The 23,362-nt window shown below is 40.4% G+C and overlaps 1 protein-coding gene across 2 annotated transcripts in view; it reads right to left on the reverse strand.

The window, feature by feature from the left end:
- The window catches only part of ephb2b (eph receptor B2b), a 127,545-nt gene that overhangs the window by 49,537 nt on the left and 54,646 nt on the right, over positions 1-23,362 (reverse strand). For both annotated transcript variants that reach the window (XM_056734408.1, XM_056734407.1), the window contains exon 3: positions 22,115-22,799. In XM_056734408.1, coding sequence (XP_056590386.1) covers positions 22,115-22,799 — 685 coding nt within the window. The remainder of the gene's footprint in view (positions 1-22,114; positions 22,800-23,362) is intronic.

Consider the following 23,362-nt stretch of genomic DNA (forward strand, 5'->3'; position numbering starts at 1 on the left):
TAAAGGACAGTATCAATGATGTTCTCAAGGTCTTAAGACTCTCAATGTCAACCCTAACTCTTTCAGCTCCATCAGTCACAGTAACCGACAATGCAAAAAGGTGGTTGAGTTAGACATAGGTTAAGTAGTGCCATATGCTAGCGTAGACCTAAGACCGCATTCAGAATAGAAGCCATATTTAGTTTGACACGAAACTAAAAACGGGGCAGTGAGTGAATGAAAGCGCAGTCTATTCAAAATGTCAATGCCAAATACTGAATGTACGGAGCATTAAACCTTCAGAAGGCATGGGCTATGAATATCGGACATGGCCTAGAACTCAAAGACTAACAAATATTGAACAAAAAGTAGTGTTATCCTTCACAAAAAAAAAACTTTTGTAATAAAAATATATATAAGAAGTACTGTAGGAAAGTTTGATTTGGTCATCTTCATGATTTGCTTGACTTTTTTGTCACTTTGCTGCCTCCCCAAATAAATACTTAAAATCTAAACTAAGAATTTTTATCAATCAAAAATTATATTCAGTTATACAATGCTGGAACGTCAATTATTTTGGTTCTTATTCTTCTGATGTTTTTTTGCATAAAATTTGATATATTGCTATATTTCATAAATTGCCACAAAATCAGTGCCCCCCCCTGGATCTATCTTGGGGCCCCCCAGGGGGCCACAGCCCACAGCTTGAGAACACTCCTCTAGGAATTTTAAACTGTGGCTTGCTTTATTAAAGTAAATGTATAGTTAGTATGTTTTTTTAGCAGGTTATCGTTTGTACAGTATTACCATAGTTTCATTACATATCCTGACCATTCTGAAACCATATCTTCATATTTTGAGGGTTTTTTTTACCCTAAACCATTATTGAAAATTTTTTGGACATATGAGGTTTTAGAAGGACAGCGCCGATATACTATGATTTATGCTAATTGTTATAACAGAAATGTTTAATAAAATTGTGATTTATTTTCTACACACTGTTGTTTTCTGTGTTAAGTCACTTTTTCCCTTTTGAGGCTGGTACGATGCAAACATGTATACATGCATGAAGTATGTTAAGAGTGGGCCTCATGCGTCTGGATATTTAAACGCATATCTTTGATTCATAAATCCAGGCCTGTGGCTTCACGAGACTTTCAGAAGTCTGAATGGCCTTCAGTAATTTGCGTGAAATTCTGATGTGCACGTGCAAACTTCTCATCAGAAATTAGGAGACGCATCCCACTGTGACCGTGTCTTTTGCAAACAGTTGTTGGTGATGTCTTCAGACGCGATCCGTGGCCCGAATCCGCCCAGCAGGCGCCACCGCCGCAAATTAAGAGCACCGGTAAAGTGTGTGTGAAGAGAGATTACAGGGAAATGTGTGCGGCACCTGGGAAAAGAGCTTTCTGGAACGGACGCAACAGCTGGAATGTGCATATGAGGCTGAGTGTGTGTAGCATGTGTACGCATTTGTGTAACTTGCATGCCTTACATTTGAGTTCAGTCTATGGTCCCCACATGTTGCGGTCAATAGACACAACTAGAGAAAAAAGAACTGAGTTGAATCTAACAAGACTTAATAGATTTAAGAATAGTATTCATATGCTAACGTACTGGGTATGGGTATGTTCGTTTGTCAAAGTTTGGGTAAAACTTTTATGTTTTGAAAGATAATAATACCTATTAGCAAATATTTAATATGTACCTCGAGTTGTTCCAAATCTTTATAAAAAAAGAATCTGATGAACACAAAAGAAAGAAATTTACATAGCTCTGGAACAATTTAAGGGTAACTTAATAAAGACACAATTATCATTCTTGGGAGATCTCTTCCTCTAAATTTAAATGTTCACAGTAGAGGATGAAGTAGTCTGTATTTCTCAAAGAAACAACGGACTGATGATTTTCTGAAAACTGTAAATGTGTTGCCATGTTTGAAGCCAAAATTTGACTCGCAAGAGTAAAGTGACTTCAGCAGCTGTTAAAAGAAATTGTATTAAGATTTCAACACTTAAGCAGCACAACCATTTTCAACTGTGCTTATAAAAAGAAAGCTTTCTCAAAAACTGAAATTTGCACAATACAATGGTTTCTTGAAGATCATGTAATGCAGTGTTTCTTTTTAGTAGTCTGAAAATGGAGCTTTGTCATCACAGGTAAATGGAATATTCAGATATATAAAAATAATTATATATAATATAAATACAAGGGAATAATATAAAGTACAAGGGATTTCAAACTGTTATATGTAAAGCATTGCGTTTTTTTCTCAATCAAATAAATATAATTGAAATGCTGCATGGGTGAAGTCAAGCATCATTTAAAGGGTAGGTAGCATGAGATCATGAAAATGACATTTCATCTAGTCTGTTATGTTGCCGTGTTTGAAAGTAAGCTGTCTGCCAAGTTGTAAGTTCGAAGGTGAATAAATAAAGTTATTTGCATGTAAAAATGGGAGTCGACTCTGAATCACACAAACGAGACGTAGAATAGTTCAACTGCGTATCTACGTCACTATACATAGTCCCCGCCTACGTTTTGCTGAGACTGCCGGGAAAATGTATCTCTCCTCCCCCAAACACTGTCACTCGTTCGTGATGCGTGTATATCATGTCTAGAACCTGTGTTCTAGGGTGTGACACAGTCGGTCTTATTTCAACTACCAAAGGAAGAACGTCTAAGGGAAAAATGGTTACAATTCATTTTTCCAACGATACCAAAGGAAAATAACCCCAGGGTATATATCCGTATATATCCATAACGTCGACTTTCTGAAATGCTCTATGTACCATGACAACTCACAGTTACGACGAAATAATTGTATTACTAACGTATTCACAATATTTTAAGAAAAAACTATATTTTATTTCATTGATGAGCAAAAGCACAACATGCGTGTTGTCACACTGGGAGTTTTTATGACAAGAGTTGTCACTTGCCACTTACAACGAACAGAACGAATCATTTGAGAGTCAGTCAAGAAGTAAGGTACGAATAACTGACTATTATTACGACATTATAGTGTTTAAACACATTGTATGTACATAAACTTGTTGTTGGACACTCCATAAACCAAAGTAGGGCCTAAAAAACCATATGCTAGGTGCACTTTAAAAAAAACGTGTCTTTGATGTCTTTGTGCTTCTAGATGCTTGGACAGCAGTGTATATATGTCTGTTTAGCTAAAAGGACAAAGAGGGCAGGAGGCCACAACAGAAACGCTGGCTCAGCCACATTATAGGCCTTAACCATAATGACAGAGAGAAAACCAGACATGTGATAATGGTTCACTCTGAGCTCCTTTGCTTGTTGTCCATAATTTGAAAATTGGGCGATGGGCAAATTATTATTTTTGAGAGGAAGATAGATTCTGACAATCACAAACATCCACCTGTTGAAACATCAAATAAAAGAAATGCTTTACCTGTAACACACTTTCCTCCCTATTCTGAGCAGCGCCGCACAGACAGATGCTTTCTGAATTACAAGGACTTTGAAAAGGCTGCTAAGAAACAGACAGACAAGGATCATTTTGTGCAGAGGGATTGGTCGACGGAGGTCACAGGGAATGTGTGACTGAAGGTAGATGAAATCCCTGCACCACACATGCACACACACTTTCATTTCGAATCCTCCTTAAGTCCACTGCAGATGGTTGGGGAGGGGATAGCTCAGCAGTCACATTTATCTCCATTAAAGATGGATTGTCAATCACAGCAAGCTGTCCTGCGAGACAGAAATCAGCGAGGACGTCCTGTAGGAAGACTTGGGTTACTCACGGAGCAGTCAGACAGGGGCCAAATAAGGAAGCGCGACAGACGTGCGCACACACATTTGTACGCTTACAGACTCCACTCGCACCTTGCAGAGCTCACCAGAAAGCTCCCCTGTCGTTTCCAAATTCTCTGCATTCCCAGATTATTTCACTAAGAATATACTCTCAGTTATGTTTCTCTATTCCATAGAATTCCAGAGAGTCTGCACACAAAATAACAGCAGACAAAGACACCGTATGCGTCTACAGTGTTCTTACTGGAGACAATCTTTGAGAAGGTCAAACTAAACAAAAATTGCATAAGACTGCCTTCATCATCTATTGCCAGGACACATGTTCAGTTCATCTATCATCTGGGCTGAATGGCTAACAAAGGAGGCTGCTGTTGTGCTAGCAATGTCATGATAATTTGTGGCTACAGGTTATTTCTTCACCTGTCCTTTTGTCTCATATGGCAGGAAGAGAAAATGTAACGATAACTGAAGTGCCTTTTTCAAGATCTTAGTGCACCTTTTATAGACCCCTTCAATCACATCCCCCATAGGGAAAAGCAGACCACACCCACAGTTGCACGGCGATTGAATCATTTTTGGCTTCCTCGTCAATGCTTGTTTGTGTCTTTACACCACAAATAATACTTGCCAAATGATGAAGTAGCCCATTGTGACTGGAGGCACAAAGGCCAGGCCCCTTATTAGGAGACTAGTGTGTATAAACAGATTCATGATTCATCTGTTGTTAGGGGCTTTGAATTTCGTTATTCAGTGCTGTGATCACTGGATCACTATAATAGGGTGCATTATGAGTTTTGACTGCATCTGTCAGAACCTTGGCCCCAAAACTCCATACGTGCCCTTTCTTCAAGGACAGTCGGTTGCCAGGGCAACCGCAGCCAGCCGTTGCCATGCAGGACCCTCCCTGGTTGTGCATGCATCCCATGTTGTGGTCAGAATCGTGAGATGCCGCTTTCAGGAGAGGAAGGGGGGTTGCTGGAACCCAAGGTGTCTCCGAGCAAAATCAAAATAGGATGGGGGAGCAGATGTGTGGATCAAAAAAGACGGCAAACAAAGAGCTTGGCTTTATTTCTTTCAATGTAATTTTCTTAAATGCAGCTTTCCGACACAGCGTGTCGAGGCAGCGTTTTTTTTTCCTGTTTTTTTTCCGGGAAGAATGAGAAACGTTTGTAAAATGATGGCATTGTAATACTTTTCACCTTAATGCCTTAAGCTCAGCCACACGTTCAAAAATCAATATAAACACAAATAACTCTTTCGCTAAAAGGACGGCTGTTTGTTCCTCGGGTAAATAATAGCTGCAAAGTGGGGAGTCGGCGCTTGATGAGAAGCAAAAATAGAAAGAGCGAGAGAGAGAATTGAGGAAAACGTAAGTCAAAGAAATGGTCCGAGAAAGCGACAGGCAGCGAGACAGACAGGAAGCGAGAGGGCTCTATTGTTACCCAGCAGATGCAATGTCTAATTGACAGGGACTGTCTGTGTGCACAGTCCAGTGACAGTGGCGGCCTCAAGGTGGGGTGTGGAATGATAGGCAAGCGGCATAAAAGAGCTGTGTGTTTCCTGTCAGAGCAGACAGCAGGAGAGGAAGAGGAGGGGGGCGGCTGTGCAGCAGAGGATCTAGAGAAAGCAGCTGGTGTCCAATCCTGTTGCTTTACTTGTGCGATCCCTTCCAACAGATACAATCAGGGATACACGCACGCACACACACAAACCGAATGACTGTAATGGTGTTCATTCGATTCCTGCGTTGTTCTGTTCCCGAGAGGGTATTTATGTAAGATTATATCGGTTCTGACCAAAAGTTTAATGAGGCTTTGGGGAGTCTGACCTCTATTATCAGTCCAATCTGCAAAAACAACAGCTGCCTAATACCTCCACACACACCATCATGCACAAGTACCGTAAAACTATTTGTGTATATCCCAACACGTATGAATAATGAAGTTGCAATTCTATTTAATTTGATTGTAGTTTTTTTATATTTCTCCGAAAATTTCTCTCTGATAAATAACATGAGAAATAATGACAGACACAAGAGACAATTTTTGAGCACAAAGCTGTAAAATTAATGTTGTGTGGCCTCAAGCAGAAACTCGTTTTAAAACGTGCGTTTATCGTGCGCTTCCCTCGGGCACCTACACCTGGGTGCGTTTTGTTCGGCAGGGATTCATTTTGAAGGGTTTAATGGTGGCCATTTAAGGGCGGAATACATTATAGGTGTCAATCATCAAGGCGAAGAAAGGTTGCGCTCCTCGAGCACGTATGCTTTATGTGCATTGCATCAATTAATTAGCCTATAAATGATGCGTTTTAGCCGGATAAAAAAGCACTTGCCTGCGTTTTACGCTCCCCCAAATGTGTTCCCCTCACACTGTCTGCTTAACCCTGTTACAGAGACTCCGAGATCGGCTCTGCGCTCCCGCATTTGTACCAATCAATGGAGCCTGTTAAAAGCAGACCCTGGGGGTCAGAGAAATTAAGCAGCACGGCTTGTGTGGAGAAGGGGCCAGACCAGCACGAGGTGCATGGGGAGGGGTGAGCAATGCTCCTCTGTTGCTATGGTGATGGGGTGCCAAACTACTATTCATCGTTCTTCTCTATTTTGGCCGACTGGGCTTGGAGAACAATGACATCTCCATGGCGTGGAGAATACCATTATACACATGCTGGGGAGAAAGCGTGTACGAGAAATTTGGGATTTTGAAATCTTTCAAAAAATGTTTTGTTTCGTACGTTTGGGATTTGTATATTTCTGTATATAAAATGTGTGAGTGAGTGGATGCAGGTATATAGAACCAAATAAAACGATTCGGTTACTCTCTAGGTCAATTCAATGGTTCCCAAAAGAACACTTAGGTGCGGTTTTATTCTTTTTGGACCACACACGATGAGAGCAGCACCGACCTCTTGAAATCAGTTCACGCTGGAATGAAATATGGGACATTTTTCCCTTTAAAGATAATATGTGTTTGGTTTACTGTTGTCTGGGGGCCTGATCTCAAGGCAAGAGCGATGTGCTGTAGCATTTTCACACACTCCATTGTGTGCTTAAAATCCCATAAAAAAAATAATAGTCTTTTTTTATCACAACAAGAATCTTTGGGTGTGAGAAATGACAGAAAAATATTTTTATATTTCATATGTTAAAGGGACAGTTCGCTCAAAAATAAAAAAAAGTATCATTATTCACTCACCCTGGAGTTGTTTCACATCTCTATCATTTCTTTTTTTTGCTAAACACAAAGGAAGATATTTGGAAGAATGCTATTAACCAAAAAGTTCTTGGCCACCATTGACAGTCAGTAGGAGCAATTACAATGCTCAAAAGTGCCCCAGAACTGTTTGCTTTCATACGGTCTTCAAAAAATCCTTTGTGCTAAACAGAACAAAGAAATGTATAAAGCAATTTTCCTATTCAGTGGTGGCCAAGAACTGTTTGGTTACAAGCATTCTTCCAAATATCTTTCTCTGTGTTTATCAGAACAAAGAAGTGTATTCAGATTTGCCACAACTTGAGGGAGAGTAAATGAAGATAGAAATTGTATTTTTCATTGAACTTTTCTTTTAAGCATATACATTTGATAAGACATCCAGTTTGGAGGAACACATGTTTGAAAACATTTATTTTATTACATCTTTATATAATAATAGTATTTGATTTTTGCCATTATATTTCGAGTAGCTAACAGAGCTGAAATTGCACGCCTCAGCTTGAAACACAGGTGCACACAAAAACGATCCTTCCCAGCAAGCAGCGCTAGCCGGTGAAAAACAGTCCTACGTCCAAAAACACTACTATGGCCTCGTGATGAAAGCGTTACCATGCCGACGGATTCCAATGACACCTCTGAATTCAGCAGCGGCTGATTAGGGCGAGCCAATTACGGCGGATCCAGCTGCCAATCAACCTAAACTCCAAATCCATCATAAAACAAATGCTGAACTCAAAGAGCCGCAAGTCAGACCTTCCGAAAACACTAAGCTGTCATATTCGCACAGACCGGTACAGAACTCAACACTGGGCCTGTGACAGCTCATTACCGTAATATGAGCTTTTGATGGTTATTTGCCAGCAGGTCTCTTATATACTCTGTGTGAGGGGAGGGTGTTTATATATGACTTATGTTTATATATTTATTTCTTTGCACTTCATTGATCATCTGAGGAATTTTAGCCTTAGGAAGAGCAGTTGAGTCAATACTGGGCACGTGCCAAGTAAAACACATATATGCACAGGCACGTTAATGCTCACATTGGCATCGATGCTCATTTGATTTTAAAATCCCGTATCGTGACCGCAGAAGGCCGCTTAATCTAAATGAAGTGTAATGGAACCCTCAGAGGTTCGGTCTGGAGGCCGAGTGTGACTGAGAAACTAGCCGGATTAGTTTAAGGTTTCTGCAGCTAGCGGGATTAGCCTACAGGGTCGGACGGGGCTTGTTGGACAGACACGCTTTGCAACAACGATCTTTAGAAAGACATGACAGTTGGATGCTGCTGAGCCGGGGGGATGTGTGGCCTGCCAGAACTTACCACTTACAAGGCTTCTAGCCAGTAAAGTGGAAGGCGAAACAAAATTTGAGGCGTTCACATTTGTGGAAGATTTACTGGATGCTTTCAGTAGACTGCATCAGCGAACGGTCTACCAGTGTGACGGAATTTAATTTGGGGTGGATCGTTTCATTCCAACTATGAGTGATCTGCGTCCAAGCGCGGCTCTGGTCCACGTCGAGGCGCATGCACCCTCGAGAAATGTGTAAACACAAGGTCTCGTGCTTTACAGTCTGTGATGGCATCCACGGTCTCCGTTTAAGGTCCAGTGACATCAAGCCGAACCACAACAATTAAGCAGGCGCCTACCATTGTAGGCACATTATGTTTTGAGAAAAACATGCTAATTGAGACTATTTTCAGAGTTTGAAGGAACTCAGGACTCCCAAAGGGTCAAATACCTGCTTATCAGATAACAGGTCATGCACAGAAGCGCTCAATTAGCCAGCACTTCAGATTTGTACAGAGCAACCTGTGTTTTCGGCACGCACTCCTTATCAACAGAACCAGGGCGCCAACTGACAAGCAGCAACCACAAAAGCCAGACAACAGCCTGTGCTGAAAGGCTAAAGCGAGATTCAAGATGAAGCATTGATTGTTGTTACATCCATGTGAATTGGAAGAGGTCATTATTTGGACGTGAGGAAGTACAGCACGCCAAACCGAAACCAATCGAATAGTGGATTATACTGATAGGCTGGACTGTCAGGCTAGAAATAAAACATCAGGTTTTTTAAATATTCTCTCAAAGAAATATTCCCCTGCTCATCCATGTGCCGACAGCATACTGAAAAAACATGTTTACAAAGCTTAGCAACCAGCCTATCCCTGGGCTTGCAACTATATAGGGCTTTGAAAGACTTTGAATGTTTGTTCACGTTTCTTTTCCTTCATTTTTCTAGGTAAAACAGCCAAGACAAATAATTATATTGGTCCGTGTGTTTGAGGTCTTGTTATAAGACATAGCAAAATGTCAATATTTGTATGACTACCTCTAATTTCTACTCTACAAGTTGGCAGGTGAATGTTTATCTTATGTAAATCACTCATCGCGCAGCATCAGCAGTCTTCAAACGCTGCCTTGATGAAACGTGTTGAGAAAATGTGAGATGATCCAGGCAAGAGAAGTAGTCTTGCATTTTGTCTCTGCCAGGAGATTTGAGCAAAATGGAGAATTGAAGAATTGGGTCATTTTAAAGGAATGACTGTAAATTTAATTGAATGAAAAACCTGTCATCATTTACTCACCCTCTTGTCATTTCAAACGTGTATGACTTTCTTTTTTCTGCAGAATACAAAAGAAGATATTTTAAAGAATGTTGGTAACCGCACCACGGCAGTACCTACTGTATTTACCACAAAACCAATGTCAATGGGTACCGCCGTGGTTCAGAGATGAAATGTATTCCTTACATTCGCTCACATTCTTGAAGCCTTATTGTAGTCTTTTGTAGGACAGCAAGCAAAGAATCTGAATGCTTAGACGCCATCTGATATGCTGCTGTGAGGGGAACTTAAAACTTTCAAAACGGCGTGAAGGAGAGGGAGGAACTCGGCAACATGTGTTGTCATGGGACAGCAATGTATTCATTAGTGGGATTAGTTGTGCATAAACAACCATTACTACATAGAGAAGGCATGTCCGCCACTGTTAACACAACGATTCAGAAACTCTCCGTTGTTCCCGATCATACAGTTCTTTTGGGCTCTCTGTGTGATTGAGTGAAAGTGATCTGTTGCCAAAATAGGTCACTGTGTCAAAACATGTCATGAAGGAACTCTTTCCCCAAATCGATATGTGACGATCTATTAATGGTAACAGGGTCATGAGGAGGAGCTGCCATAGTTGTATAGGGAGGGAGTGACATCATCAAAGCCGCTCTTCCAAACGTCTCCCCAGTTGCTATAGGTCGTGCCAAATTCCACTCAGGGTGTCAAAGTCATCCATGTCTCTTGTGACTCCGAGCACTATTAACAATGTATTACTTGTCGTTTGCTAATCAAATCTCATTATTTGCTATTGATAGACACGTCGGATTGAGAGGCAAATGAACGTTCCAAACCATTATGCACATTTTTCTCTGCAGCGTACTCAAAGTTGTGAATAAGACCACAGCGCGCCAGCCAGTTTAAACAAGACCTGAATGGAGGGAGCATAGCGAGACTCTTTGATCACCGGGAGCCGGTCAATAATGCTAATGTGTTGTCCTGGACCCAGCGCAACCATTCATCACTTGTGCCTATTAGACCGGACAGCAACACAAAGCAGTCTGCCCTGGGCTTGCTTGAGTTAAGAAACAAACAGAAATTAGGAAGCATTTGAAAAGTAACAAAGGAAATCCTTAGCGGAGACGACGCCGTTAAGATATTTATGTGTGTATTTGTTTGTTTATTCTAACAACATTGTCAAATCGTAATTCTGTGAACAGCAGTCTGAGAAGGAGCGTTAGCGTGCTGAAAGACAATCACGACAACTTTTAAGAGCTTCGAAGGGAGCAATTTGGTATTTTCGGCATATTTATCATTGTCTAAGCAACAGGGATTTCCTTTTCTCTCCGCTTTTCCTTTGGTTTCACCAAAAAGCCGTCACGACAGTCTTATTTTCATACTTAGCTTGCAAAATGCCAAAGAAACAAAGAAAGTCATTAATGCCAGGCTCTAATCTATTCCTCTCGCTCTACAGGAAGACTGTCTGCCAGCTTGGTGAGCCTCTGTGGTGCCACCACACAGTCTGCTGGCGCTAGCTTGAGAAAAAGCGAGCCGCATCGACAACTAGCACGTACAGGCGCCTCCTGGCCCTGCCCAAACCTCGCCGAATACCACCACGGTGCCAGCAGCCTCGAGTCGGCAGTCCGGACGAGTTTGGATATAGTACGCTCGATTCCTGCCGGGGTTACAGTGACCCAAAACGTCTCCGTATTGGTGAGCGAACATTAATGTGTTTAACCTTCTCACCGCAATCCACATTCATTTTAGTAAATATAAATGAATTTTCCCTCAAATTGGTCCAGGTTTCCTGAAACCAGAGGTAGAATGTGGATCGTATTGCATAAACAGAATTACGTTCCCCCGCACTGGAACGGAGCATCCCGGTACCTGCCGAATATTTTCGGGCCTGCATGCTGCCTCCTTAAAGAACTCCCATATACTGCCAATCTCTCCAAGCACCTCACAATCCACAAGGGCACTATTCATTATTGGAGATGGTCCAAGCCTCGCTTACCACGCCACATTCTCTTCCATCATTAGAAACCGGGTATTATCGTATTAGTCTTGGAATGTCCTTTTTCATGAGAACAGAGTTACCAGTTAACCATCCACCACTGTCCCACATGCACGGAGAGATACGGTATATTCAAACGGTGCCCAGGCTAAATTAGTTCAGCCTGAATACTAAAGATAGGAAATGCTAGCGACTAATTGAGTCGTCTGTTTCTTTATAATGTCCGGCACATATCGTCCGGTTTGCCAACTGCACTCCACCAGGAGGCCAAGAAATGGTCTGTTTTTTTATTCATCACGTGCCCGAAATCTGCTGAGGGAGGATAAATTAAAACAAAAACCATTACGATTATTTATGTGCTGTGTTTGTTTAGGGATTACCTGGCATTTCCTGCTAGTTTACAAGGAACATATGACTGTTCGTTATGGACCACATGGCTTTGTGTTTCATTTTCTTTATACACATATGTATTCATTATTGAAGATTCGATTTCAAACCACACTTCAGGCCGTTTAAGTCTCATGCCATATTAGCAAATACGTCTCAAGGTACACAAACGAAACCATGTTTTAAATTACTCCACTTATAAAGTCCTTGAAGCAGTCTGTATTGGAGCAAAACAGTGAAAATAAGACAGAAGAGGCAAAGCTTAGTGCCTTTGTAGGCAATAGCATAAAGTTTCAATAATTGCGTTTCGGTGATTAAACCAAAGTACTTTTCGAGAGGACATTGAGTGTGCCAAATAAAACCTCAGGAAAGTGAGAAACAAATCGTTTGTCAGGAAGGGATGAATGTAGTGTCTGCAGAACATTGAACTTGGCAAGTGTTGACTGAAGAATTCGCTTAAACTGAGGTCTGTATTGGTTGCTGTTTATCTGCTTTAGCCCTTCTCAAAATGGAGTCGTGAGGAGACTCGCTTTACTTTCAGATTTATCTATCCAGGCAAACAGCAGGTGAGTATGTCACAGTATCCTCTAGATGAACTCTTCTTACAAAACATAAGTAGGGAGTGTTGTGAAGATATCCATCTCTCAGTAGGAGACTCTAGAGGTGCGCAGAGCCTAAGAATAGCTCATTAGATTGGGTCATTTATTTGCTTTGCAGCGCTTGGGGCAACTACAATTTACATCCTTAAGCTTGCGTAACAAAATAAGTTACAAGGCTGCTTTTCTATAATTTACTTTCTTTCCTAAGGCGACACAACTGATGTCTCTTTATAACTTTATCAAGTGCAGTACAATATCCAGAAGGATTAGGTACAAGTGAGTCAGCCGGGAATATACAGAGGTTATATTAAATGAATATATCTCTCCAAAATAAAAATTCTGTCATATTTTAATCACTTTTATATTGTTTTATGTTGTTTTCATCCTTTAAAAAAATTAAATATTTCATAACACAAAAAGGCTATAGCCGTCTTGTAAATGCATTAGTTAACATGAATATATAGTTATAGTTTTACAGCATTTATTATTCTTTGTTAATGTTAGTTAAAGTGTTTATGTTAGTTCATTGTGCATCAACTATGTCAACTAATGTTAACAAATTACAATTTTTTTTTTTTTTTTTTTTTTTTTATATAGTGTAATGAACATGAACTAACAGATAAATGCTGCAGAACTATTGATTATTATTAGTTCATGTTAGCCAATGCATCAACTATTGTGAACAAATACAACCTTATGGTAAACCGTTACTCATTATTTTAATAAATAATCAATATGTCTTGAGGCAACTTAGGTTAATAATTCACTGATAAATCTTCCCATCTGTCCTCCAGTAGCTCTCAAATCTCATTAATATTTGTGTATCCATACATGCTCCATCACGAATGATAAACCAGTGACTTTGGGCATCACTGGCGTCAAACACTCCACAATCTGGAATGATTTTAAGCGCGCCTGTGCAGCAGAGGGAAAAATTAACGTTTCCGACATCATTATAGTAAGAACCTTGAGGTTTTAAGTCCCAAAACCATGAAAAAAATCTGTAATTCCTCTCTACCTGTGGTGCCTACTCGGAGAAGGTTTAGAGTTTAAGGACAGAACTTTACCACAGGCTGCTGATCATGGAGTAATCTGACAGTAAGCCCTGAAGGTGTGTTTCCCAGAGATATCCTGGTATACTTCAGAGAAGAATTTTATATTCCAAATGAAAAATCTATAGGCAGGCCTGGAGTTCCTCAAGTCACATGCATATCCCACAACCTACATAATCTGTGTAAATTTTGATTATTTGGATGAATCACACAGTGTGCTCAAATCTCTATAGATGTGGTGACTGCATGTTACCAAACATAAACAGCCACAAGTGCATCTATGAATCCAATGACAAATATGATTTTGCTATTGCTGTCATTGCTCTTATTGCACACTATAAACTTAAACTGTTTACAGCATCATGTCTCAATTGTCAGAATTTATTTATTTTCCATTTTTTCAATTCCCGTTCAACCAAAGCTCTTATTCCGCACTTTAAACAACAAATATTCTGTTCATTCAGGGAAATCGCTGTTTCGAGTGTTCTTCAAGAGGAAAGACCAGAACTGAATGCTGATATTAACACAGCATGTCATTTCAACTGTGGCGGCCATTACCGATGATCCAGTCAAGGGGTAAGCACATACTCTTATCTTTTGCCCTTCACCCACTGTCTTGTTTAATCTTTAATCACCATGAAAGAGGGGCTGGAGACATCATGTAGAGACCTTTTGTCACCAATGGTTTCTTATTTTAGAATCCATTACCAATATGTGTAATGTACCCTTGAAGATAAGGGGCACACCTATAAGACATTTGTCTTGTACTTACTGTAAATCGGTAATCTGTGAATGTCATATTTATATTTTGTGGTATACTTCAAATTTAGTATCGAGTATCAAAGTTTTTCTAATAATGTAAAAATAATAGTAATAATAATAAAACATAGACCTCATGGCAAAAGATTTTTTTTTAACCGAACGGTATAGTTCAAGTCTTGAGATTTGAAGTTAAGACCTTAACATACACTGTAAGAAGATCTCATAAGTGATGTTTGTGAGGTCATATAACGGGGAGGACACCGAATGCTTTGTAGTCTATACCCCTCTGTGCATGGCCGGGGTCAACAGAGTGCGAACAACTGGAATCTTCCTGCGAAGACAGTCGCAGCGTGACACAGATAGCGGTCCTAACCTCACGCTGGAATGAAAGCCATCTATCAAACCTCCAGAAAAGGCTTGAAGTGTAACAAATTCCTAGTCCTCCACGACCCTCAAATGTCACTCAAGGTTAAAGAATTGCAATATATATTGCCTTGCATGTCAATTGAACTCATCCATCACTCGTTGCTGCCCAAATGCCGCAACAGCTGTACGGCCATTTGAGCCTGATTTCTTCACCAGAATCGAATGGTATTCGCGGCAAAACACGCTTCCATTTCTGCAGGCCCTTGTTTTGTATTTGCTGCCGCTTAGCAGACGTGTAGCTCTTCTTAGGACATGTGCCCTGTTTCCTTTCTCTGACCCATGGCGAACTGATACTGTATCCTGCGCAGGCCTTCCAGTGGCACATCTGTCAGAACATGAATCAGAATAGATGTAAGAAATCTCTGGCATGTTCGCGAGAGGTCCTGTGTTTGATTGGAAAAAAAGGATAAGTTTTTTGGCTTCTGAAGAGATCAGAGCTGCTTCTCCACCTTGGTCTTGGTCTATAGTTTTAACCTGTAGATATTTGTCTGACCTCTGCTTAGATGTGTGAATGAGAGATAAGAAGCCTGAAGTAAGGCAGGCGTGAGAAACAAATGATTTTTTTTTTCCTCAACTCAACTCACCTTTATTTATATAGCGCTTTTTACAATTTTCATTGTTACAAAGCAACTGTTTACACAAATGAGACTATTATTCAGATACAGTATATGAAGGGTATCCAACACTAAAATCAGTTCAAATTTGTTTAGCTATGTGACTATGTGCTTGTTATTTTATTATTTATGAGTTTTACTTTAATCTTGCTTTAAAAATTCATTTTTATTTCAGTTTCAGTTTTAGTTTTGTTTTTATTTAAGCCATAATAATAATAAAAATTACAGCTAACTAACACATGAAAACACAAATAAAAACATGATGACGTGATTAAAACATGATTTTTGAAAATAAATTAAAACCGAGATATCTCATTTTGGAACCGAACTCTTCATTTTCTTTCAGTTTGGTGCCTCAAACTTATCTCAGTTCAGTGCTGAGGCAACATATTAAATTTAGTTTTCATTTACAATTTGTATTTAGTTCAAGTTTTTCAAATGATAATAGAGCCAATATTTTATTTGATGTCAATTAACGGAAATGTTTCAATAGTTTTGGTAAACTATAATAACCGAGATGGGAATGACATAGTAGAAATAATGTGGTCTTAGTAGAAATGTTCATTAATTGTCCTCAAGTCTCCAATCAAAAATTAAGACATTATTAAGATCTTCTTTAAAACTCAAAAAATCACTCTAGAAAATATTTTTCCAGCAGAAAAAAAGAGAACCATGAGACGTAACCAAAAGTTTAACTTTTCTCTATTTCATCTCATTTTCGGTTAGGAAAAACAATTTAAATGCCGAATAGATCAAATTTCTAATTTTTCTTGTCTGTGCTATAGCTGATACCAGAGAACTTCAAACGTGTGCAGAAAGAATGACATGCGTGAGAAATCCCCCCAGCCGGCCAATGATCTGAGCCGCCACAGAATAGTGATTACTGCTGCTGAGGATGGGCCGCCAACAAGTTCAATCCCAGTGGAGATGTGAGCTAATGACTGGCTGCTCGGAGATGCATGTGGAACAAGTTAACACATCATGTTCCCTAAGCTCCGGGCCGTTCCCAGTCGTTTCAGTCTGGCGTTATCACTTTCAAGAGAGTGATGAATGTGCTGAGAGGAAAACGACGAGCGCTCCTCAACGGCTGGATGGGTGTGTGGGGGATAGCTTTAGCTAGAGAAATGTTACATCCATTCTGCTTCAGAGAAGGGAGAGAAAAAACACCAGGAAGGCTGAAATCTCCATTACAGCTAAGCAACATGAAATAAAAGTATATCACAACCCTCGTGGGTCTCTGTAGGTGGGTAGACAGCTCCTATGGTACTTGTGATCCTAATCCTTGGCTTGAGGAATCTTTATTTTCTGGCTACATGGTTGAGAGAGACGGGTCGTGAGGACTTTACCATGCATTTACCGTCACTTTGAGTTCTGGGTTACTCTCGCACCCACGTCAGGCTTTAGAACAAACAGTACAAGGGGGTTTTATTTCACTGCTTAATGTTCTTTACTTTCCCAATTAGGTTGCAGACTGGAGGGTTGGCAGGAGCACAGCAGTTAGGAGTTCAGCCATAAAACCGTGCCATGGGTCACATGTGGATTCAAACTGTCTGAAAACGGCAGAGAGGCCAAATTGTAAGTGCTCACAAGGCTAAAGAGAAAGTCGAGAGGTTTACGTTACACTGCAAGCGTGATTATTTGAATTGTGTGTATGTGTCAGTCAGCATGAGATAATGCAGAAAATTGTGTGATCAAGTGTTGAAGAGCAGCTCTGGTAAGAGCTCACTTCAGTCGAACAACATTAAAATCCAACAACGTGAGAATATATCAATGCTTGAGCTGGAATACTTTTTGGACAACAAGCGCTTTTCAGTTACCGTCAACTTGAGACAGACGTTGTTTAGCACGCTGATGAAATTGTGAGATTCAATGTGTTATTGGGTTTCCAAGAGAGCAAGTTCAACAGCTAAAACAAACAGTTTCCAATTTCGTTAAACTGCAAAACAAAACAAAAATGCGTTCGCAAACAAGATATTTAGGATAATTGTGGTCACAGAGAGGTATTCAGCAAAATGCATCTGTCAGTCTCAATGAAAAAAGCAACACGAGAACTCTCAGGAGAAAATCTGAAAAGCGAAACGTTTCCAGTTGTTCTCAATCTCACAGCTGTCTTGGAGAAAAAATTGAAATGTGTAAGAGATCTCATTTGTGATTTTAGATTGAATCACAAAAGGAACGCTTACACTTTTTCTTCTATAACGTCACATTACAGATGTCTTGTGAATGATTAAAACCAAACTTTTGTTTCTTTACAGGTTTGGTATTTGGAAGGAAAAATGTGAAAGAAAAAAATCCCTCATTCGACCAGTGTTTATTTATTTTAATGTCTCACGCTTAGCCTCTGGGACATCAAGGCGGCCAAAAGCATGGCTGTGCCCTACGTTTGCTGTTAGCCAATTAGAGCTTTCATTAAAAGCAGATGCACCATGGGAAATAAAGGGAGCTGCAGCGGTGTTTTTGCGTCGTGATGATATTTTCGGTGTCCAGATGGAAGGTGGCCAGGACCAGGAATCCAGAGGGATACTACTGTTCTTGTTTACTGTCAGTATCTTCCCAATCCTTTATCCCTTTCTTCAGCCTCCTATTTCATCTGGTCATGGTTGTCTTCAACTTGTTTTATCTGGAATTAGTTTAAGACTGCGGAGCCTGGTGCTGTAATCTTCTGGCATTGAATGTGCCATCGCAATTCTTACCAATTTAAAGACTAAAGTGCGGTTGGTAGGAAGAGTTACGTTTCAGATTATGCCTAATATTATTTATGTATTGTTCTGAATCATCTGCTCTGGTGTTCATCATTGTGGGATTTTTTGTTCATTACGTGAAACTTGAAAACCATAAATGTAATAATCAAGTTAAAAGAAAGATATTTTATTCTGAGGGTTCTGTGCAGTCTTTTGTATCGCGCAGCCATAAATTTTGGATCTGCAAAGTGCACAGCTACATTCCTGAGCATGTGAGTCAAAGTTTACCCCTCTTAAACTTGCTTTCTTTCATCATTACCGTGACATGAAAAGGCCTTGCTGTTCCTTTCCGACATCAGCGGATGAAAACTACTCAACAGGTGGAAGGTCTGCGGTCTTTAAGCATGGCCAGGCAAGTATCATGTCTTACTTCAACTGAGCAACATTGCTTAGGAGACTTTCGTCAACTTGTCAAACTAAAAGAGTGATTTGTCCCAGTGAGGCTGCATTTGGTTGTGTTGATATATAGACATTTGCGTTATGGAATTTAAGTTACACTACTTGTACTTTGTTCTGTAGAATGATCCCATTACAAGTAGAAAAATAAAAAATATTGTTTAAGGAGCCGAAGCCAGTGAACATGTGTCTCATTATGTCCTTCAGAGCATTCTGCTTTGATTTCAAACGAACACATTCTGTGAACAAGACCCCACGTGTCTCCAGAGGGTCCCCGTCTCACGCAGCTCAAAAAGAAATAAGATCTGGGCATTTCGGCTAAAGGAACCTGGCTCACTTCATTTACTTCCAAGGAAATTTAATATTGTTAGGCTGGTAAAACAATCTGAATTCACCGACAAGAAGCCAAAGTCATCGCAATCATAAACAAATTGGTGTGTTGTCAATATTTTGACAGACGTCACGTCGAAGAATGTTTTTTGTTGAAAGCGTCGGCGAAGACTTAATTGAAACATGCGTAATTACATGCTATGTCATTGAGAGGTGTTTGGAAAATGTGTCGGCGCGGTTGCGAAAGTAGCCATGCGAGACGTCTTTCATCTCCAGTTCGTATGATTTCTTTGTGAACTACAACCTGGAATGTAAAGCGATACCGCGGCATCCCCGCGCAAACATCTTTCACAAATCAATTCATTACGCCCGACCTTCGGCACTTGAAAAAGCCCCTCTTGCTCGCATCAACCCATCCCCCGAAGGCTGACCACAGGCCTGACATTGTCTCACGCGGCAGTATCGGCTTTCCTCTGCCACACAGATAAATGGCTGGATGAATTGAAGGCAGACCTAGATCAAAACCGCTTATGTATAAGACAGGCAACCACCATCAATATACTTCTACTTCTTAAATGATTTTATATAGTTTCTTATTTCGTATTCCTTCTGACTTTTCTTCTTTTCATTTGTAGCCTGCTGTCTCCTGACTATTGAATGTCTTTATTAAATAAGGTGAATTTAACCACTTTTTTGTGTTACCATTGGTCACTTTGTCAGTGTATTTTATAGTGTGAGATTTGGCTACGGCAGGACCATGGACCGATGACGGCACGTCCTCTCTGCCATGCACTCTCTATGAAGGTGCAAAGGATGATTGGTAATGAAAAATGACGCTTATTATAAGCGTGGTCAAGTCATATTGTTAAAAAAATGCCATCAAATTCCCATGAAATCACCCTGGAATGGACACTGTTTGCATTGTTAATACATATTTCCAGTTTTGTACCTGTTATCAGGGTTTTACCCTGAAGGGTTACTTTATGTTCCTCTACAGGTAAATAAAACATAAAATGTTGTTTTTTAGTATGTTTTTCATCATGTTTCTTTCCAAAATAGAACGGGAGCCATCGCTATTTCAGAGCAGAAGTAAAAACTGAAGAGGAACATTCAGGTTTTCTAGATCCAATCAATTCGTAGTGTAAAAAAACAAGCCACACCTTCTGTTTTTCTTTTTCAGCATTCTGTCTGAATATGTCACAATAATGAATTCAAACATGACTTCTGGTTTACGGTGCCTTTAAAATTGTTTGCAAATGAAGAAAAATTTGTAATTATACTAAAACGTCTTGATGCAGCAATAGTAATGCAATGCATACTTATATTACACAGTATTACATTCCGACCGTGTTTTTCTGGCAGTTCTAGTGCCTCAATAACGTTACAAACGTTGGCAAAATTGGCAAAATGATCAGTGATTTGCAATCAGGGTCTGTTGGAATATAAAATAAAATATCGCTGAGCTATTAATATTCACCAATGCTTTGTGGTGAGCTTAAGATGATTACAATCATTATTCTCCCTGTTTGGATTTCCAGCCTCTGTCGAGACACACTGACAGCAGTAATGTGAAAGCCTCTATCAAGCACCCTTTTCATAGCCTGTTTGATTTAGCTATAAGCATCTCCATTTGTCACTGCCATTTAATTGTTTTTAAATCCAGCTGTTTACAAAGATCCCGGACAAGCAGACCCTGGGGATATATAAATCCACAGTGTATCGTAAATGAGATGTGGGTCAAAAACAACCAAATGTGCATAATTATGCAGGCTCTTCGGTTTGGAGTACACTGATCTACAATTTTTTTTTGTCATCGACAGGTGCTCCAAAGGGACGATTGCGCCCCTCATTAAATGTCATTGAATGCGTTCCACCGGAGTGCCGCCCCGCGAATGTCTGCGATGAGCATCTATTATCACAGCCCATTCTGGCCTAGACGGGGAGCCGGTGAGGTAATTACAGGCAGGCCTATGAAGCACGTGTGTGCACGTCTGCCTGTACGAGTGGGTGCATTTGTGGAAAGGAAGGAGGGGTTGTGTCTGAAACACAGGTGGGCGTTTTATTGTGTCGTCTGTGTCAGCATGGTGCCTGTCTGCAGGCAAGCGTTGCCGTGGGAACAGGACCCGCCGTCGGGAGTGGAACGAGAGCCCCTGCTGCAGTGTGAGTTGAATTACAGGTGAGAAGGACTGAAGCAGAGGAGCGCTGGGGCTTGGCATAGAAACGATCAATACCTCCACATGCTGAGAAAGGGCCAGTTTACGTCAACGCTGCACTGGGATTCGGTGAGGGGGAAAATCAGCCACATGAATGTGTTTGAGTTGCTTCGGACAGCACGGAGAAACCACAACATCAATAGTGGGCTGATTCTTGAGCTCCAGTATGGGTAAAAAATGAGCTGGTAGGAAAATGTACATAGCTTATAGGTCCCTTAACAATACAGTATGAATGTCTAAAAACAAGAGGACTGATTAATGTCTGAACATAAGAGGATTTTTTGGCAGTCTGTTTTTCCAAATGGTATATCCATAGAGGGGGATGAAAGAAAACCTGCTGAAATGTCCTAATGTCCTAATATATAAAGTAATATTGTAATGCATTTCTTCTGACCATTTTATTCAGGTTATAACAAAGAAAGCAGCCTGCCGATTTTTTGACAAAAACGTGTCCCAATCATCACAATATAACTATTTACTAAGTAACAAAATATATATTTATTATAATTAATGACTAATTATTGACTTATTTACCAAGTTACTATATATAAAGATATTAGTAACACGCAAAACTTAGTAACTAAGTAACTAATATAAGTGAATATTTATAAAAACTTAATATTGCAATAATCTGTATATTACAAAGGTTCGAAAGGCCCCTCTGGATTCATTTTTATTTCTTTTTAAATCATACATACATTTTGATTTAGTTATTATTGTTCTGTTGTTTGTATTTTGTTGAAACAAGAAGTTCTACGGGACCAGCGTTAAACTAGCATTGTTTACGTCGTCCGTCTCACAGGAAACATTTGAGATTTTTGTGTACATGTTATTTAAGTGAATTTGTTTCAAATTTTCCCATTATTTTAGGAAAGAATACATGTACAAAACTTATTTTTGAAAATGTTATGCATTCACAATCAGCGAATGCCCCCAATGTGTTCGGTCTTGTATTCTGTCTGTGGTCAGCAGAAAGCATGACCTAAAAATAAAAGAGTTTCGTGCACCATGCCAAGATTTTCACACATTAGCCAAACGAATCAGCTTACCTCTGCAAACCGTTCCGTTGTCCACCGCCTCGTGACCAGCTTTACACATACAGCGGCCAATAGGGACCATCCACTCTCCATCTCCATTACAGTACAGTTTAATAGGAACGTCAACTTCCTCAGCGTTAGGGATGCACACACCCCTCGCTGCCACCAGTGAGGTGCTCTCCGCCCCTGAAAGCGTCTCCTGAAATATTGCCCGGTTCCGGATCGTGCGAGGACATTTCCTATAGAACACTCGTACGGCAATCAGCGACATACACCCGCCATAGTCCTGGAAAGCTAGGTAAAAACCATTGCGTGAAACAGGCCCAAAACTGCGAACCTCTGTGTTAATCTTCATCACCCTTCCACCCAGATCCACTTGGGAGAAGCTCTCGTCGGCCGCGATGGTGTCCACTTTTATCCAAGGGTTTTCCATCCAAGGAGGGAAGACTTTGGTGGCCGTGTCAGTATCCGATTCATAATAGTAGAGATTAAATGTTTCTTTGCACGATCCCGGTACCCTCGGGATGCTGCTGCAGTCACGTACAGAAAATTTCATCTCCACGTGGATGCGCTGTGCCCCTCTTCGTCGGATGTACTTGGTGCGCACCCAGTTGTTTTGGTTGGCATCGAATACGTTACACACCTGATAGGTGCGGATGGTGTTCATGTGTTCATCATACCCGCTCACTTCTTCCCACTAAAGAGAGGAAAAGATAAAGAGATGGTTTATGGATTTGTTCTGGAGGCTTTTTGATCTAAAACGCAACATATGGTGGTGACCAGCAAGGCTTTTTCTTTAAGCAGGGAGATTACAGAGCAGAGAAGGAATGAGCCAGGGAAGAGGGTAAAATTTGCTTGCTTTCTGCCAGCAGGTTCTGGCACTCGGTATAAAGAGGACTGGCATTGGGCTGTGTTTTTTGGAGACCCTGTATGACTGCGCCAAATGATCTCTCCCTCCCTTTCTCAATTTCTTGCTCTGTTTAAGAACATGTATTATTAATACAGCTCAGGTCGTGACGAAGAACAGGTGACAGACTTTGATGTTTACACACTTATTCATTTCTTGCTGTGCTGCCTATTTTCTGTCCTCAGGAAGAATCAAATGAATCCAGCATTAGCATAATTTCATGTTTCCTGCACGCTAGACTACAAGAAAAGAACTGAGCGTAGTTTGGTGAAATTAAACAATAAACACGCTGACTTGACAACATAAATATTACTTGACTAATTGGTGTGATCTATATTTTTGGAAATGTGAGT

This window comes from Triplophysa dalaica, chromosome 21 (genome assembly GCF_015846415.1).
Source record: "Triplophysa dalaica isolate WHDGS20190420 chromosome 21, ASM1584641v1, whole genome shotgun sequence".
Classification (NCBI taxonomy): domain Eukaryota; kingdom Metazoa; phylum Chordata; class Actinopteri; order Cypriniformes; family Nemacheilidae; genus Triplophysa; species Triplophysa dalaica.